Source organism: Aptenodytes patagonicus, chromosome 4 (genome assembly GCF_965638725.1).
Source record: "Aptenodytes patagonicus chromosome 4, bAptPat1.pri.cur, whole genome shotgun sequence".
Classification (NCBI taxonomy): Eukaryota; Metazoa; Chordata; class Aves; order Sphenisciformes; family Spheniscidae; genus Aptenodytes; species Aptenodytes patagonicus.
In genome coordinates, this window is record NC_134952.1 from 83521023 (window position 1) to 83535342 (window position 14320).

At 45.8% G+C, this 14320-nt stretch overlaps 1 protein-coding gene across 1 annotated transcript in view; it reads right to left on the minus strand.

Moving 5' to 3' along the window:
• The window catches only part of FRAS1 (Fraser extracellular matrix complex subunit 1), a 171995-nt gene extending 167265 nt beyond the window's left edge, over window positions 1-4730 (minus strand). Inside the window, exons 1-3 of the mRNA XM_076337699.1 lie at window positions 4655-4730; window positions 926-1036; window positions 362-393 (exon numbers count right to left, since the gene is read on the minus strand). Of these exons, the coding sequence (XP_076193814.1) occupies window positions 362-393; window positions 926-1036; window positions 4655-4730 (219 nt within the window). The remainder of the gene's footprint in view (window positions 1-361; window positions 394-925; window positions 1037-4654) is intronic.
• Between the last annotated feature and the right edge of the window lie 9590 nt (window positions 4731-14320).

Below are 14320 nucleotides of genomic sequence, written 5' to 3' on the forward strand. Positions count from 1 at the left end.
TTTGCAAAACATAACCGCTATCCTGCCTAGGACCGCACATTTGTGATTCATACGGCTTCCAAGAATCTTGAAGTCTCACATCTTTTCACGCTCCGGACAAAGGAGCCCCAGTTAGAAGCAGGCAGAGCTGTGCTGAGAAGGAGAGTGGTTGGGTTCAAAGGCCCAGGGAGAATTTCTAACCTTTCCAAGGGCAACATTTATTTTGCTGTTGTTTCCCAGCAGGCTGAAGGCTCACAGCTCTGTGACCTGCCGCAAGATCAGCCATCCCAGTTGCAGGGGTGACAAAAATCAGGAACTAGAGTCAGGTTCAACAGCACCTTCTCAAACACTTCTCCAGCATAACACATTCAAGCTTACCTACCTCAAACAACAAGCCTTGGTAGACACAGGCACCTGCGGGACAGAAAAAGAAAAAAGAAAACATAAAACAGGTTAGAAGCGAGTAACACCAGCACGCTCTCCAGTGAACCTGCTATATAACGCTACGAGCAGTACTGAGCCGCCGCACACCTCTGGCCATGCACTTGCCAACGACAACACAAATGCAGTCTTGGTGCAGCAGGGCAACCTCTGGGTAAGCTTCAGACTGCAGCGTCAGGGACTCTGGCCAAGACGGACTCAAGAACTTGGAGAATGGCACAAACAAGGCAGAGGCTAAAGGGGAGACCTGCCAAAATAACGCAGCTGACCTTCAAGAAAGGGTTAGCACATGCCTCTGCAGCACCTCACCAGACCACTGATGAAGCATCACAGCACTGTAATTGCAAGAAGTTGCCCAGTCTTTCTCAGAGAGAAGTCAAGGACACAGACAACAATCAAAGAAAGCAGGAGAACGCAAGGCAGTAAAACAGGGGCAGACACTAACCTCACAAGGACCTGACTGCACCATCACCAATAATCACCCACTTTTGAACAGGGCTAGTACCATAACCCATTTCCACAATCACCTCACACTCTCTCAGACGGGTGACAAATTCAGACATTTGGTGCCACTCGTGCGAGGGGCATATGTTCTCTCCCTCCACTGTCACAAAAGCTGCCCCCGATAAGATGGGAATTCTCACAATACACACAAAAGATGAAGCTCAGAATTGTAACTTTGACTAATTGCCTGAGCTCTCACTGAAATAAAGGGAAGCCACAGCTATTCAAGGGCAAAATATAGCCCTTAAAAATGCAAGGTTACACGGCATTTAAATTGCACGCTGAAGAGCAGTCTCTTCTCTGTACTCCTATAAATCCTTTTACGCTTTACAGGAAAAACAAATAAAGCACATGAATATACACATAAAACCACAATCAAGTTGACAAGAGCCAGCGTGCATTCCTGCTCCTAAATCACTCCTCCGTGGGCAACAGGTCACATTTCACCTAATGACAGGCTGATGGGACTCCTCCCGTTTCAGTCTTCCTAGTCCTCACCACTGACACTGCCGGCTGAGAGAAAGGTTCTCCAAGCGAGTGACAGAGATACACACCCATTCAAGCATACTTTATATACTCTACTTCAATAAATCAAATAAGAGGTTAGAAAACAAAACCACGAATAAGTTGAATGACAGTTCTTTCATTGATATTCTGGGAAAGAGCCGTTCTCAAACGGCTACACATATCTGTCTACTGAAAATGTGACAAGAATGTGAAATCAAAAGCAACCCAAGAAACTCAAAGATTAAAAGAAAAAAGAACGCGGGAAGAGCTGCCTCAAGGGACCACCCAGAGAACTAAAAATTTCCTCGTCAAAGAGTGGTGTTTCCCATAAAATGCAGATTAGACAAATTTCTACAGAAAACCTTGGTGCTACACTGCTTCGAATCAAAAGCTCCTCCTTTGAGCCGGTTTTCAGCTCATCTACCAGAGGCTGCAGAGGCACCATCAGGAATTATTTTCCCTTGCCAAGAAGATGAGCCCCATCGTGTTTCTCTCAAATTCAGCAGATACCTTTCTACTCGTGTTGACAGTAAACAAATCGAGCCCTACCCATCACATGCACAGACTGAGCACCAAAGAGGACTAACATGCTGAAACACTGGGTTTCACTCTCACATCCGCGCAGTCCCCCACACGCCACCCCACGAACCATACGGTTAACCACTTCACATTTGGCCAGTGAGCTCTGCACGTTCATGGTGGTGCCAAGTTACTTGAATGCAAGTAAGACTCAGACTCAGCAATTACCAGTTCATTTATTTACTTGACTTTCAAAGCAATTTATGTTTACAGAAAAAAACCCAAACACTTGACCATACCCAGGCTTCATGTCACTGCATTGATTTTCAAATGCCAATTATCTTCCTGCCCCCCACATCTCTCTCCTCCCACACACTCTTCTTTTGGTAAGAGAGAATAATTTCAAGGTTCATCATCCAGCTGCACCTCAAAACTCAGGGCAAAACACAAGGTCACATACTGTTGGAAGGCACGTGGGGGAAAAAAAAAAACCGACACAAAAACTTAATACTAGTTAGTTAAGACCAGCACAACTCGACTGTTTTACTCCTAAAAAAGGGCTGGCTCCCCTTTCTTTTTTGCTGACTAACAGCTATAGTTCCTTAAAAGTATCAGTATAACAAAGTAACAATGGTTTGACACCCTAAAATGTGAAATAGGGTATCAGAGCCCCCACTGAGGATTTGAAAACCTTAAAGAGACAGGGGAAAACTATCAACAACAACAAAAAAATCACCATTTCCTACTTTTGCTTCAAAAGACTGTAATTACATCTAGGGCCCTTTGTGCCAGGCACTATAAACACATCATGAAGAAGCAGTCATGTGCCAAAGAGCTCATCACCTACAGGGCCAGAGCACAGAGTAAGGACCAAGGCAGTGGGGCGAGAGCAGCTGCCTCAGATAGTCCAGGCAGGCAACAGCAGGAATGAGACAGACCTTCAAAAATTTCGCTCTCAGCTCTACAGCCTACTGCCCCTGTAGAGACAGGCTCACCCCAGCCCAGGCGGGACTAGAACGCTAACACAGAAAGTCTGATTCTTCCTCTCCACTAAAGCAAAGGTACATTTTGCTCCCTCACAAGGGGGATACTAGGATAAAACCCATCTTTACAGGACTTGGAAAATCCTTAGTTACAAATACTAGCTATTTTCTATTCCCAATTTTGAGTGAGCCCAAGACATCGCACGATGCACGTTAAGGCACATAATAGCTCTTTGTTATAGCGTCCTGGCTTTGCATGCAACTCCAAGTCACCAGTGTGATTAACGACTGCTTGCAAAGCTCACCTGAAAGCGCCTCCTCAAATGATCATATTGCCTTCCACATACAGAAGGAGGTTGGGAAGAAACCCCCAAACATTTTGCCTTGCTATTTTTGTGTTGGGCATCTTGGATGCAGGAGGTTGGTAGGTAGTTTTCTGGTTTGGGGGCTTTCTGGGTTGGTTCTTCTTTTTTTTTTTTTTTTTTGGTAGAAGTTAAGCCTCTCAGAGTACTGCCTAAGAAGTTAATAACCGAAATTTATATCGAACAATTCCTCAACTCACACACACACAGCTATTTTTAACTACTGTTATTCACTAAGACAACTATATCAAATGGGAATCACAGTGTTACGGTGGGAGCAGTATTTGGGGAGTCTGCCACTTTGGAAACCAACAACCTGCAGTCACACAGTTAAAGGAAAAGCTGGAAAACAACCTAAGCACACAAGGGCGGCCACACTGCACTCTCAAACTTAAAACCATCAATAACTTCACTGTTTGACAGCATCGTAAGAGCATAACCTTGCACTTTTTACAAGTCTGTCCAGAACACTTTTTTAATGACAGAAGAAACCAGTGCTCGATACCTGCTAAGGCACTCTTGGAGCACTCTTACAGCAACATCCACACACACCCCAACTCACCCTAAAACAAAGAAAGGCGGATGACTGCTACCTACGCTCCACTTCCCCACAGCTCCTGTCACCGCTGCCCAGGCTGGCAGACTACAAGCGCACACCACAGCGCTTCCGAGTCCCGTGGGCAAGCGGCTTAGCCCTCACCACCGCCACGAACACCCGTGGAGAGCATGCCAGGACAGCTTGAGGGCTGGCTCTGCTCCGAGCCCTGCCGCTGACTGACCCAGCTCAGCCCACCTCACACGCGGCCACTGGATGAGTTTTGTGGGTTTGGATAACCAAAACCCACAAAAACCTTTTCGGGTAACCCCACCCTCAGCTTGGCAGGGGGTTTACCGCTGTCCCGGGCGGCCTCCTCCCCCTCCCGCCGTCAGGAAAAGGGGCCGAGAGTGAGGGAAAGCCCCGCAGTCCCAGCCCTACCGGCGGTACCCCCGGGCCACCCTCCCGCCTCTCCCCCCATCTCGTATGCTCGAAGCGGGACACGCTCCTCCATCCCCGGCACGTAACGCCCGCCAGCCCTCAGGCGCTTGTGGGCACCCCACCACCGCCACCGAGCGGGAAGAGCCGGGGGGCAGACGCGGGAGGGGCCGGGCACGGGCACGGCTTCGCCCCGGCCCCCCTCGCCCTGTCTGTGGAGAGGCCGCCAAAATGGCGGGGGGCGGACCCCCGCCCGGGACGGGGAGAAGGAAAAGGGAGGGAAAGATGCGCCAAATCCCCCAGGAGAGGGGGACTTCTCCTCAGCGGGGGAGCTCACCTTCCCCTCAGGGCACCAACCGTCCGCGGGACGGGGCCCGGCGACTCACCTGAAGCGGCGGCGGCGGCGGCTAGCGCCGCGCTGAGGAGGCACAGCGTCGCCCAGGCGGCGGCCGGGGCGCCCATGGCCCCGCCGCGCTGCCCCTCCGCCTCCGGCGGCTGCAGGGGAAGAGAGGGAGAGACGCCGCGTCGGGCGGGCGGCCGCGGGGAGAAAGGGGAAGGGGGGGTGGGGGTGGCCCCGCCGCCCCCTCGGCAGGTGCCGGGGCAGCGCCTCGGCCCCCGCCCCGCCGCCAAACTTTCCCCGCAGACAAAGCGGCGGCAGCGGCCCCGCACGAAATGCGCCGTAGCCCGCCCGCCCTCCGCCCCGCCCGGCCCCGCCTCGCCTCGGGCAGCGCTTTCCCCCTCCTCCCCCGGCACCTTTCACGGGGGGGGGGGGGGGGGGCGAAGCCGAGGGCCGGTGCCGGCAGCGCCCAGCCACAGCCGTGCCCCTCGGGTGGGTGCGAGAGGAGAGGAGAGGAGCCGAGCCTCTCCTCCTCCCCGGCTGCTACCTCGTGAAGGAGCAGCCCCCGGTCAATCTGCAACCTGTCCTGGGTGCAGCGGCTGTCGTTCGTCTTAAGATTAGGCAAAGCAAACGTGTTCGTGTTTGAAAGCATTGCAGGAATCGACCCGAAGAGCGTTTCACAGCACGGGGAGCTCTCGGGGGCTTTATCCCGCTCACAAATCGATGGGCTGGAATTGAGAAGTCATCAGGTCTGGGAGCATTGAAGCTTTTCATTAGTCATCTTTGGATCTCACTTTTGTTGGCAGGATAAAAAAAAGTATATATCAAAAGGGGTACAGTCTGTTTAGTAAACGGACTGTTTTCTTGTCACATTGAAAGAATCTTCTGATTTCTTTCTTCATTTTCAGTTCCTTTGCTCTTCACCCATTATATAGATTTCCTCTACAGAGAAAGACTCGGACATCAGCAATCACAAATCAAGCACTCAAACTAAGAAAAACTACCAAAGCACTCCACAAAGCCCGAGTTCGACTCTTCCCGTTACAAGATTTTCTTTCTTTAGGCACTGCCCCACACAAAGGGTACCCATGGCACTTGCCAGCTCCTGGCCAGTCCTTAAAAACTTACTATTTCACACCTCCAGCACTGCACATTCAACTGAAGACACTGGAGCCAACTTTTCCAAGTGCTTCCGCAGTATGAAAGCTGGGTTCCTTTAAGCCACAGGATAAAGAAAGCCAGCCAGAAGTTTTCAAGTCACAGCCATGGAATTGCTACATGCAAAACCCTAAAACTCAAACGAACTAGAGAAGTCATCCTAGTCTCACCAGTCTATGAACGAAATCCTTTTTTTTTTTCCCCCAGCTAATTTCAATGTACCTGCTCCATAGCAATATCCCAATTATCACGTAGCAGTCAGTCAGTTGTACAAGGCCGGACCGCCGCAGCCGCCTTCTCCCGCTGGCTTTAAACAAAGTCTGTCTGATTAAATGCAACTACGCCAGCTAAATGTAATAGTAATTCCTCACATTAATTCAATCTGTTCAATTTTGATTCACTTTCTAATGAACACTACCATCTTGAACTCCAAGTTGGAGGTCAAATTTTTTCAGGATTGTATGCCATTCATTACTGTACTGTAATTCCAGCAGCAAATGTGAGTAGTGAAATGTACAGCATGGCACTGATCCAGGATTCAAACAGCAATTTGCATGATGAGTTCTCGGTGCTTTACCGAGTTAATACTCATTACCTATTAGCAGGAGGTACTTCTTATAAAAATAGGAGCAGAGACACTTAATAACTACCACTGCACACACAAACACTAACCAAACAAATATTTCATGTGAATTTCAAATACAGTAGAAATGATGAAAGGAATAAATACACAGGCCCCAATTCCCTTCTAATTACTCAAGTGAAATTCAGGACAACTTGACCAAACTCCAAGAGCACTAGCAAGGGAAAACAGGTAGAAATAGCAGGAAGAGACAGGCACGTACAGGGTTCATTAACTCAATAGACGTGTGAAGTCCAAGAGATGCCCGTCATGTAGAGCCACTCATATCAGGTGCACGTTCAAATCAGCAGCAACTCAGCAGAACATTTCTGGTGGCTTCCTGTCCTCACTTTGTTAACTACTGGTAAAACCGAGGCAACCGAAGACAACGCTGCCGATACTTTCTTGCCATATAACCACCTTGCCAAAACACACAGCTCCTTTCAAATTGCCGCTACAAAGCCGTCTGGCTCTTAGCTTTGGATCATCTGAAGACATGCAGGAACACAGCCTCTGACATCTGAGTGTTTCAGGCAGTGCAGGAGAAAAGCTCCAAGAGACAGCATTATCTAGTAAGATAATGTATTTTTGATTGACACCACTCCACGTAACAGTTGGAACAGAAATTTAGCACCCGCTCACACTCTTGGTGAGATTGTGATTCTTACCGATGCATTAAGAGAAGCAAGATAAGTCCTTCCCTACTACGTAAGATAGAAAGAGAGACAGAAATAAGGCATTATTAAGGAATGGCAACTGTGCTTGGGAGGTCAGTTTCGTTAGTGTTCTCCTTTCACCTGTATTTTTCATTGCTGTGCTCAGTTGCATGTAGTCTATTTCCTTCTCCCTCCACCCTTTTCTTCAGGGGCAGGATGCACATACAGAGGGAAGCCACAAAGCAAATTGCTTACCTGCACAGTGTTTGACTATTTTATGTTGCTGTCCACCTTTCTGCTACAATTCACTATGCTTTTACAATTTGTTTCCCTTGTTCAGCTGCTGCTTCCCCCTCCCTATTTCTCCTACCTTCCTTTCCGCTGTTCAGAGCTTGACTCTCCTTCCCTCTTTCTTTTCTCCCCATCTCCTGAGTACCGACCTGCTCATCATTCCCATGCCACCATCTTGCTTTTGTCATTTCTCCAGCTTTCTTCCAACAGGTCCTGCTGCACAGTTCACAATTGCTGACACCCTACACAGCCATAAAACAACAAGGTTTTGCTTTCTGGGAGTGGACAACGAGCATACTGCCAGCGTCCAAGAATGCTGTTTTCCATGCTCAAACTGTCTTAACAAATGAAATCAGTTTTAGGAAGGTCAGACCTGCTACGCTTCCTCGCACTCCATGTGTTTTTTTTACTAGTCATATCTACATTCACACCCATTCATAGAATGGTTTAGGGTCTCTCTGCTACCAGAGTCATGTCACCCACCCCCCCCAGTAATACTCTCTATTCCAGCTCTCACCTATGCCCACCAGCTCCAACCCTCCTGCTGTGACGCGTTTCCCTCCATGCAACATCCTGCTGGGCCCTACTACTACACGCTACTAGCCCTAAAGCCCTTTAAGAAACCAAGGGATTTAAGAAGGCAGTTCAAAGTCAACCTCAAAGTCAACCAAGGCAGCTCCTTAAGGCGTGTGTTAATAGCCAGCAGGCAAGAAAACAAAGGTCCAAGCTGAGCAACAGAAGACAGGTGATCCTTGAGGGAATCCATTCCTACACAAAGCTATTTCAGACCATAAACACAAGTCCTGGTGCAACACAGGAGAAGAGCAAAGGTTGAAGTCAATTCCTTCCTGCCTCACCAACGTACCCACACAGAGAAGCAAAACACTTCTTGGTCAGAATTCACACCATTCTGGTCTCACCAGACGTGAAAAAGTAGATTATCTATCACGAGGAGATAACAGGTATTTCACCACTCTCTGTCAAGGCAGATGGTGTCACAAGTTTTCAATCATTTGACATGACCGTAGAAGTAACCTACATTAATATTAACACTGTTCCAAAGAAGCTGTTTGAGTCAAAAAGAACTCAAGATCCATAATTTACATAATTTTGGAAATTTCCCCATTCCACAATATCAATGAAGAGCTTATCCCTCTGGAAAAGAAAACATGCATTTAAAAGAAAACATTTCTCAAGTTTCACACCAAAGCCTCCCACACTGTTTCAGAAATTCAAAGTTTTGTAAAGTCTTGTCCTTCACATTTTTTTTTTTAAGCTCCTAATTCAATACAAATGCAGCATTTCTGTTTTGAGTCTATTTACAAGTTAACAGCAAACGAAATTACAGAATCAGCTTCAGACTGTCTGAAGAAATACGAGATCGTTCTAAGACTAAAAGCTCGAAGGGTGCATCTTGCAAAGCAATGACCCAACTGTCAACTGCAGCCGCATATCTTGGAACTAGCGGCACAGCAAGTCACTGAGGTTGTAGGAATAAACCATTTTTAACCATCCTTTTATCACATGTCTAGGCAGAGGTCAATTTTCTGCACATGGGTGTTCAGGATCTGTTTCTCAGTTTGGCATACAATCCCTGGTTTGAGTGATTCGAGCCAGACGTAACTTACGTTCATTGAAAGCTGGGCATGTGCTGGCACAGACTCACACAGAATAGCTGAAGAAACATGTTTCTGAAAAGGATCCGTCTCATTCCAGCTCTGCTGGCTGAGGTCTCTTCTCAGCATCTTTTGATTTTCTTGGAATTTAGCCCACGTGGCCCGTACTCAGAAATCTGTGGGTTAAGCCTTCCAAAGAAGATTGCAGCCTTCATATAGGAACTTGTCAGATAGAAGTAGACTCAGATGTAGTCCTATACTTATATCAAGGCAGCTGCTTTCTGGGACAATTAATTGTCTGCTTGTCAGGTGGGGTTTTTTTGTTTTGGTTTTTTTTTGTTTGTTTTGTTTTTTTTTTTTTAAATGAAGTGGATTTTTCTGTGCATTCCCCACTTCCAGAATCCCTGACACTTCACTTCTTACAGTTAAAAAAAATCTTCCAATTTTTACCTGATATCAATATGCACTCCTTCCTTTAAGGCTGCTAAATTATAAAAATAAAAGTTACATGACTCATTTCTGTACATATTAATTACATTTAATCACTTTGAACTTCTAACTTCTGGTCAAATTGGTCATTGCTCTTCTGTGGAAATATGTAAACAGGAGGCCAGAATCTACCCTCTGCACAGCTCTTCCTTCTTCTATTGTTAAGATTTCCAGCCTGTTCTGTGAGCAGAATTTTGCCACAGCTGAAATTTTTTTTTGGCATCTTGGGCTATTTCTGCTCGGTCTTCTTTAAGAATAAGCTGATCTGTTGAAGTCCAGAGAGTGAGATAACAAACTGACCTTCTTCAATGATTAACAGTGCAGCAGTATCGCTGCAGCACTTGCACTAACTAGAGCTTTTAGCATCTCTGGGAAGAAAAAAAAAAGTTGATGGCTTTCTCCATAGAGAAAACTGACGGTAAAGGAAGCAATAGCTACAGGTACAAACAATCCACGAACAACAAAATTACAGTGTACCTTCTTCCCTTCCCTGGAGTTTAAAAGTGCACAACAGATGCAAGTCTCCTAATCAATATTAAACAGCAAAACCAATTCATCTTTGGTAAGTGTTTTGCTGAATTCCAAGCAGCAAACCCTGTCAAAGTTGAATGAAAATCTCTACCGGTAGATGTTCCGCTTGGCAGAGAACAGTAATGCGCCAGAGGCTGCAACTGTGCCATAAGTAATTCACAGTTCTCATATGAAAAGTAAACAAATGCCGTATAAAGTGGCACAAGCTTTTTGGGAGACGACTTAACACTCGCTCCCTAACACGTCAAGACACTGTCATTGCCTAGAAGCTTGGCTTGACTTCAATGTGTTCGTGGTCATTTACAGATAGTATTGTATTACCCAGAAGGACAAAGGATTTATTTCTTTAATTTAAAAAAGAGAAAGGCTTTTTTCTAATATAAGTGTGAGATCAAGCACTGAATGGGTTTTATCCGGCCAAAGAGAAAACAACTTCCTTTCGTAATATTCTGATGCTGTGATAAGGCTAGATGAAATTCTCACTCACGCAGCATGAAGCCTGACACACCCTAGCCATCTTTGACTACTACGTATTGTATTTCAGTCAGTCTTTTGTCAGAGGTAAGCAAAACTGCTTTATTTACCAATACATGTATTTGGAGAGGACAGATGTTGTGTTTTTAACACGACGCCTTTAAGTTACTCTTCCAAGATTATTCACGGGACCGTCTCCCCACTTGGTCAATCTCCCTCAGAAACATTAAAACATACTTTTAAAATACGTAAGTGTCTGTAGCTCAATACACACACACACACACACGGATACAATGCCTGTCCTTGGTTTTAGTTCCAAGTTCTCCAGCTTGCTAGGTAGCCTTTACAACACCTTTTTTACAAAGGCTTTGGAAAGGAAATGACAATTTGAAAGCCACTCTGACACATTTTAAGAAGAGTCTGCATTTCAGAGTCTGGAAGCTCTACATCTAGTAGACATTTCACCCCTTCACATAATATCCAAGATGACAAATCACTACCAAAACAAAGGAAATTAAATCTTTTCCCAATGTCTCTGCACACAGACAAGGAATTAAGACACCACCTCTGCGGACTACATATAGTACTACAGATTTTGTTAATAAGCATTTTTAAAACACGGTGACATTAGTCCATTAATCATCTCTTTCAAGCCACTATTCATTGATAATGGTTGCTCGTAAGGATTTTGAAAAAACATTAAAACAAGTTTTCTTGATATACAAACAACTGGAGCTTTCCCTGCCATCTCATCTGCTCACAATCCTGTTGGAAAGCCCTTGTGAAGCAGAAGAGCGACCCTTCCCCAAACTGAGGGTCCAGCACAAAATTACTTCACTTCTCTTTATGCAGGGGTGCCTGCATTTCAGCTTGGTTTAGCCGATACAGATGTGCACCGACATGTGCTACGCAGCGCACACAGACCTGGTCTTTAGTTTTGGGGAAGCATACAATTGACCACACTCACGCGGCAGAGCTTTCCAGCAGAACTGCAGTCGAAGTACAAAGGCCACCAGGCGGCACACTGGTCGTAAACCCAGCAGGCGCTTTCCAGAAACCTCAGAAATAGTAAATGGCTTACTACTGCACGGCACATGTGTATACTTAGCTTCAACTAGGATGAAGTTCTTCTATCTCACTGTCCCAGTCCCCAAAATCCAACCCCCATCCCCAACAAACCTTGGGATCTGAAAGCAGGTTTGCTTGGGAAAGCCCTGTTACAGGAACCATGCTTACAATGGTTCAAAGTCCCTGAAATAAAGCTTTATTTTTCACAGGGTACCTCTAGCATAAGGTCACTGTCTACCTTGCCAACATGCCATCTTTTCTAAAAGCTTTGAATAGTAGTTAGCCTGTGTACAGGTCACTTCCAAATTTGCCTTCTCATAACCAATTTTACTAATGCTGGGAAATGAAATTTACCTGACTTGGTACAAGGGGCATCTTAAAGAAAAAAGTTTTGCTTTACTACTTTATTTCTGCCCCAGTCACTTTTCCTCCTACTGACTCCGAGTCTGTGCTGCTAGCAATGTAATCGCAGGACTCCTCCTGCTGGCAAGATGAAGCTTTCGGGAAAGAACACAGTATTTTTAGTCACTACTGTTTTTACTGAAAACATTTACACTGGTTTTTTTTTGTTTGTTTTTTTTTTAAGCCTTCTTGAGGCTGAGAGAACAGTCCCCCAAGTGTTTCTCCACTTGAACAATACGAAGGCCTTTACAACTCCAGTTGCAAATAAATACCATCAGCACAGGTTTCTAATATAAAGAAGCCCCCTAGAACAACATACAGGCTCACAAAAAGACCTGCTACCCCACTGAAGGTCACACCAAAGCTTCCGAGTGCCACAGCCCCTAACATACACCTGTCTAGCTCTGCCAGTGACCAAAACAATGTGTCATTGCATAGTCACCATCTGCAGTAATAGTTTATCTTAACCCAGCGTTTTCCAGTACCTGGCAAGTTGGGAAGACTGGGTTTTTCCCCTTGTTTTCCAAGTACTCTCGGAGCTGAAAAACTTGATGTTTAAACTAATAGGATTTGACTCCAAGAAATTTAGTAGTCTTCTGATTACTTTCACATTTTTCACAGGCAGTTTTCGCAGAAAGCCTGATCTTTGCTCTCAAAACCTTCACAAATGAGCACTTGCCTTTGCTAAACGGTAGAACACCACCCACTAGGGGTAAAGGTAACCCTAAAACCAAGCAGCTTGTATTGAAGGCCACTGATGAAAGACAGTACTAAACCTTCAAAGTCAATGACTGTACCCAAACCAAGTCTCCCATGAAGCCGCCTCCTCCTCTCAGGAGATGCCAATACAAATCCCTGATGGACCGATTCCCACGCTGCTTATCCTCATGCATAAAAAGCTTATTTTCTAAGAACAGTGATAGGAAGGACACCGTTCTCCTCCCAAACCAGCTTTCCGCTTGAATGGTATAGCACTCCCTCCCGCCAACATTAAAACTACTTGCACGTGCACTGAACACTAGCCCTGCAAGGTACAACCATCAGGAATTCACTCCGACAGCTCCCCCTTCATGTAGTTGTGGGATGAAGCCTCTAGTCACCTGCAAGCTGAGATACTGACAGAAATGACTATTTGTAAAAATAACCATGTTTAACCCTAACAGTATTTTTAGGCAGTCTTAACAGCTTTCTTTTGTTTCCCCTCCATCCCATTTAAGTCAAGGCAAGTTTTAACATACAGACAGGATTTAGGCTACAGTTTTAGCTTCACCCAAAGTTCGGAGGCTGACAACACCAACAGTACTGCAGAACGTGAATGTAATCATTCATAATGCCTGTCTCAGCGTTTAGAAACATCTTACCCCTAGTAGGCACAACTCCTTTTTTTAACAGACCTCATCAGTGACATCGTCTGGATGGGCTTTGTGCTTAGCCCAGGTCTTTCCAAGCAGTTTTGTATGCCTCAAATGAAGCCCTCAGCCCAACATCTTAGCCTAGCCTAACTTTCAGAGCAGAGGCAGACACAGCAGAACTTGGCAGCTCTGTCCCAGGGAAAATTAAAGTCGGTGTCTGCTATACCTCACAAGTTAAAATTCAGGAGGTGTACAAGGCTGATTTTACTTGACATTTCCAAGACTATGCTCAGCTACAGTACAGCAGAACAGCAACTGTGGGACTAGCACTAATTCTAACCCCTAGCACCCTGGAAAACCCCCAGTGGGTACAGAGAGACTAGCCATTCTTGCATCAGTTTCAAATGTGGCATTTGCGACATCCCTGTCCTGCGCTTCTAACTTCGCCTCCATGCCGTAATTTACAGCAAAAGCCCCGTGAACTCAGTTTGACCCATACAGATTCGAAGTTTTTTTTGGAGTGCAACTAATTCCCGTACAAGTCCCGGTTTAGGCTGAGTGTCAGCCCAAACCCTTCATTCCTCACAACCGCGTGCGTGCCTCAATGACAATTTTTTCCTTGTTTGGGCAAATGTTTCTGTATGCACTGACTGTGAATCCGAGTTCAGTGTCTGCTTCTGCTTAGTTAAACTAACAGCAGTTTCATATAAGACAATTTTCAAAGCAAACATACATCATCTGCATTACTAAATATATCGCAGCACTCCCTTTCTTCCACAAGGAACATGAGTGAACTTTTTCAATACTCCTAAGTAGTAGGGATTTCAAGCCCCATACATCAACTCCTGCTTTCTTACCATCAGTAAGAGCACACTTTTAGAGGCAAAGAGCCTGCGACCTCAAATGCCGTAACCCTATACTTCCCCAAGAAATATTTTTGGTTGAAATAAAGTTGCCAACCAAATTCAGCATAGCTTGGATTGTGCTGCTAAAAAGTAGACAGGAGAGAAATGCACTGAAAAAACAGAAAGCCCTTTGGGAGAGAACTAGGGCACC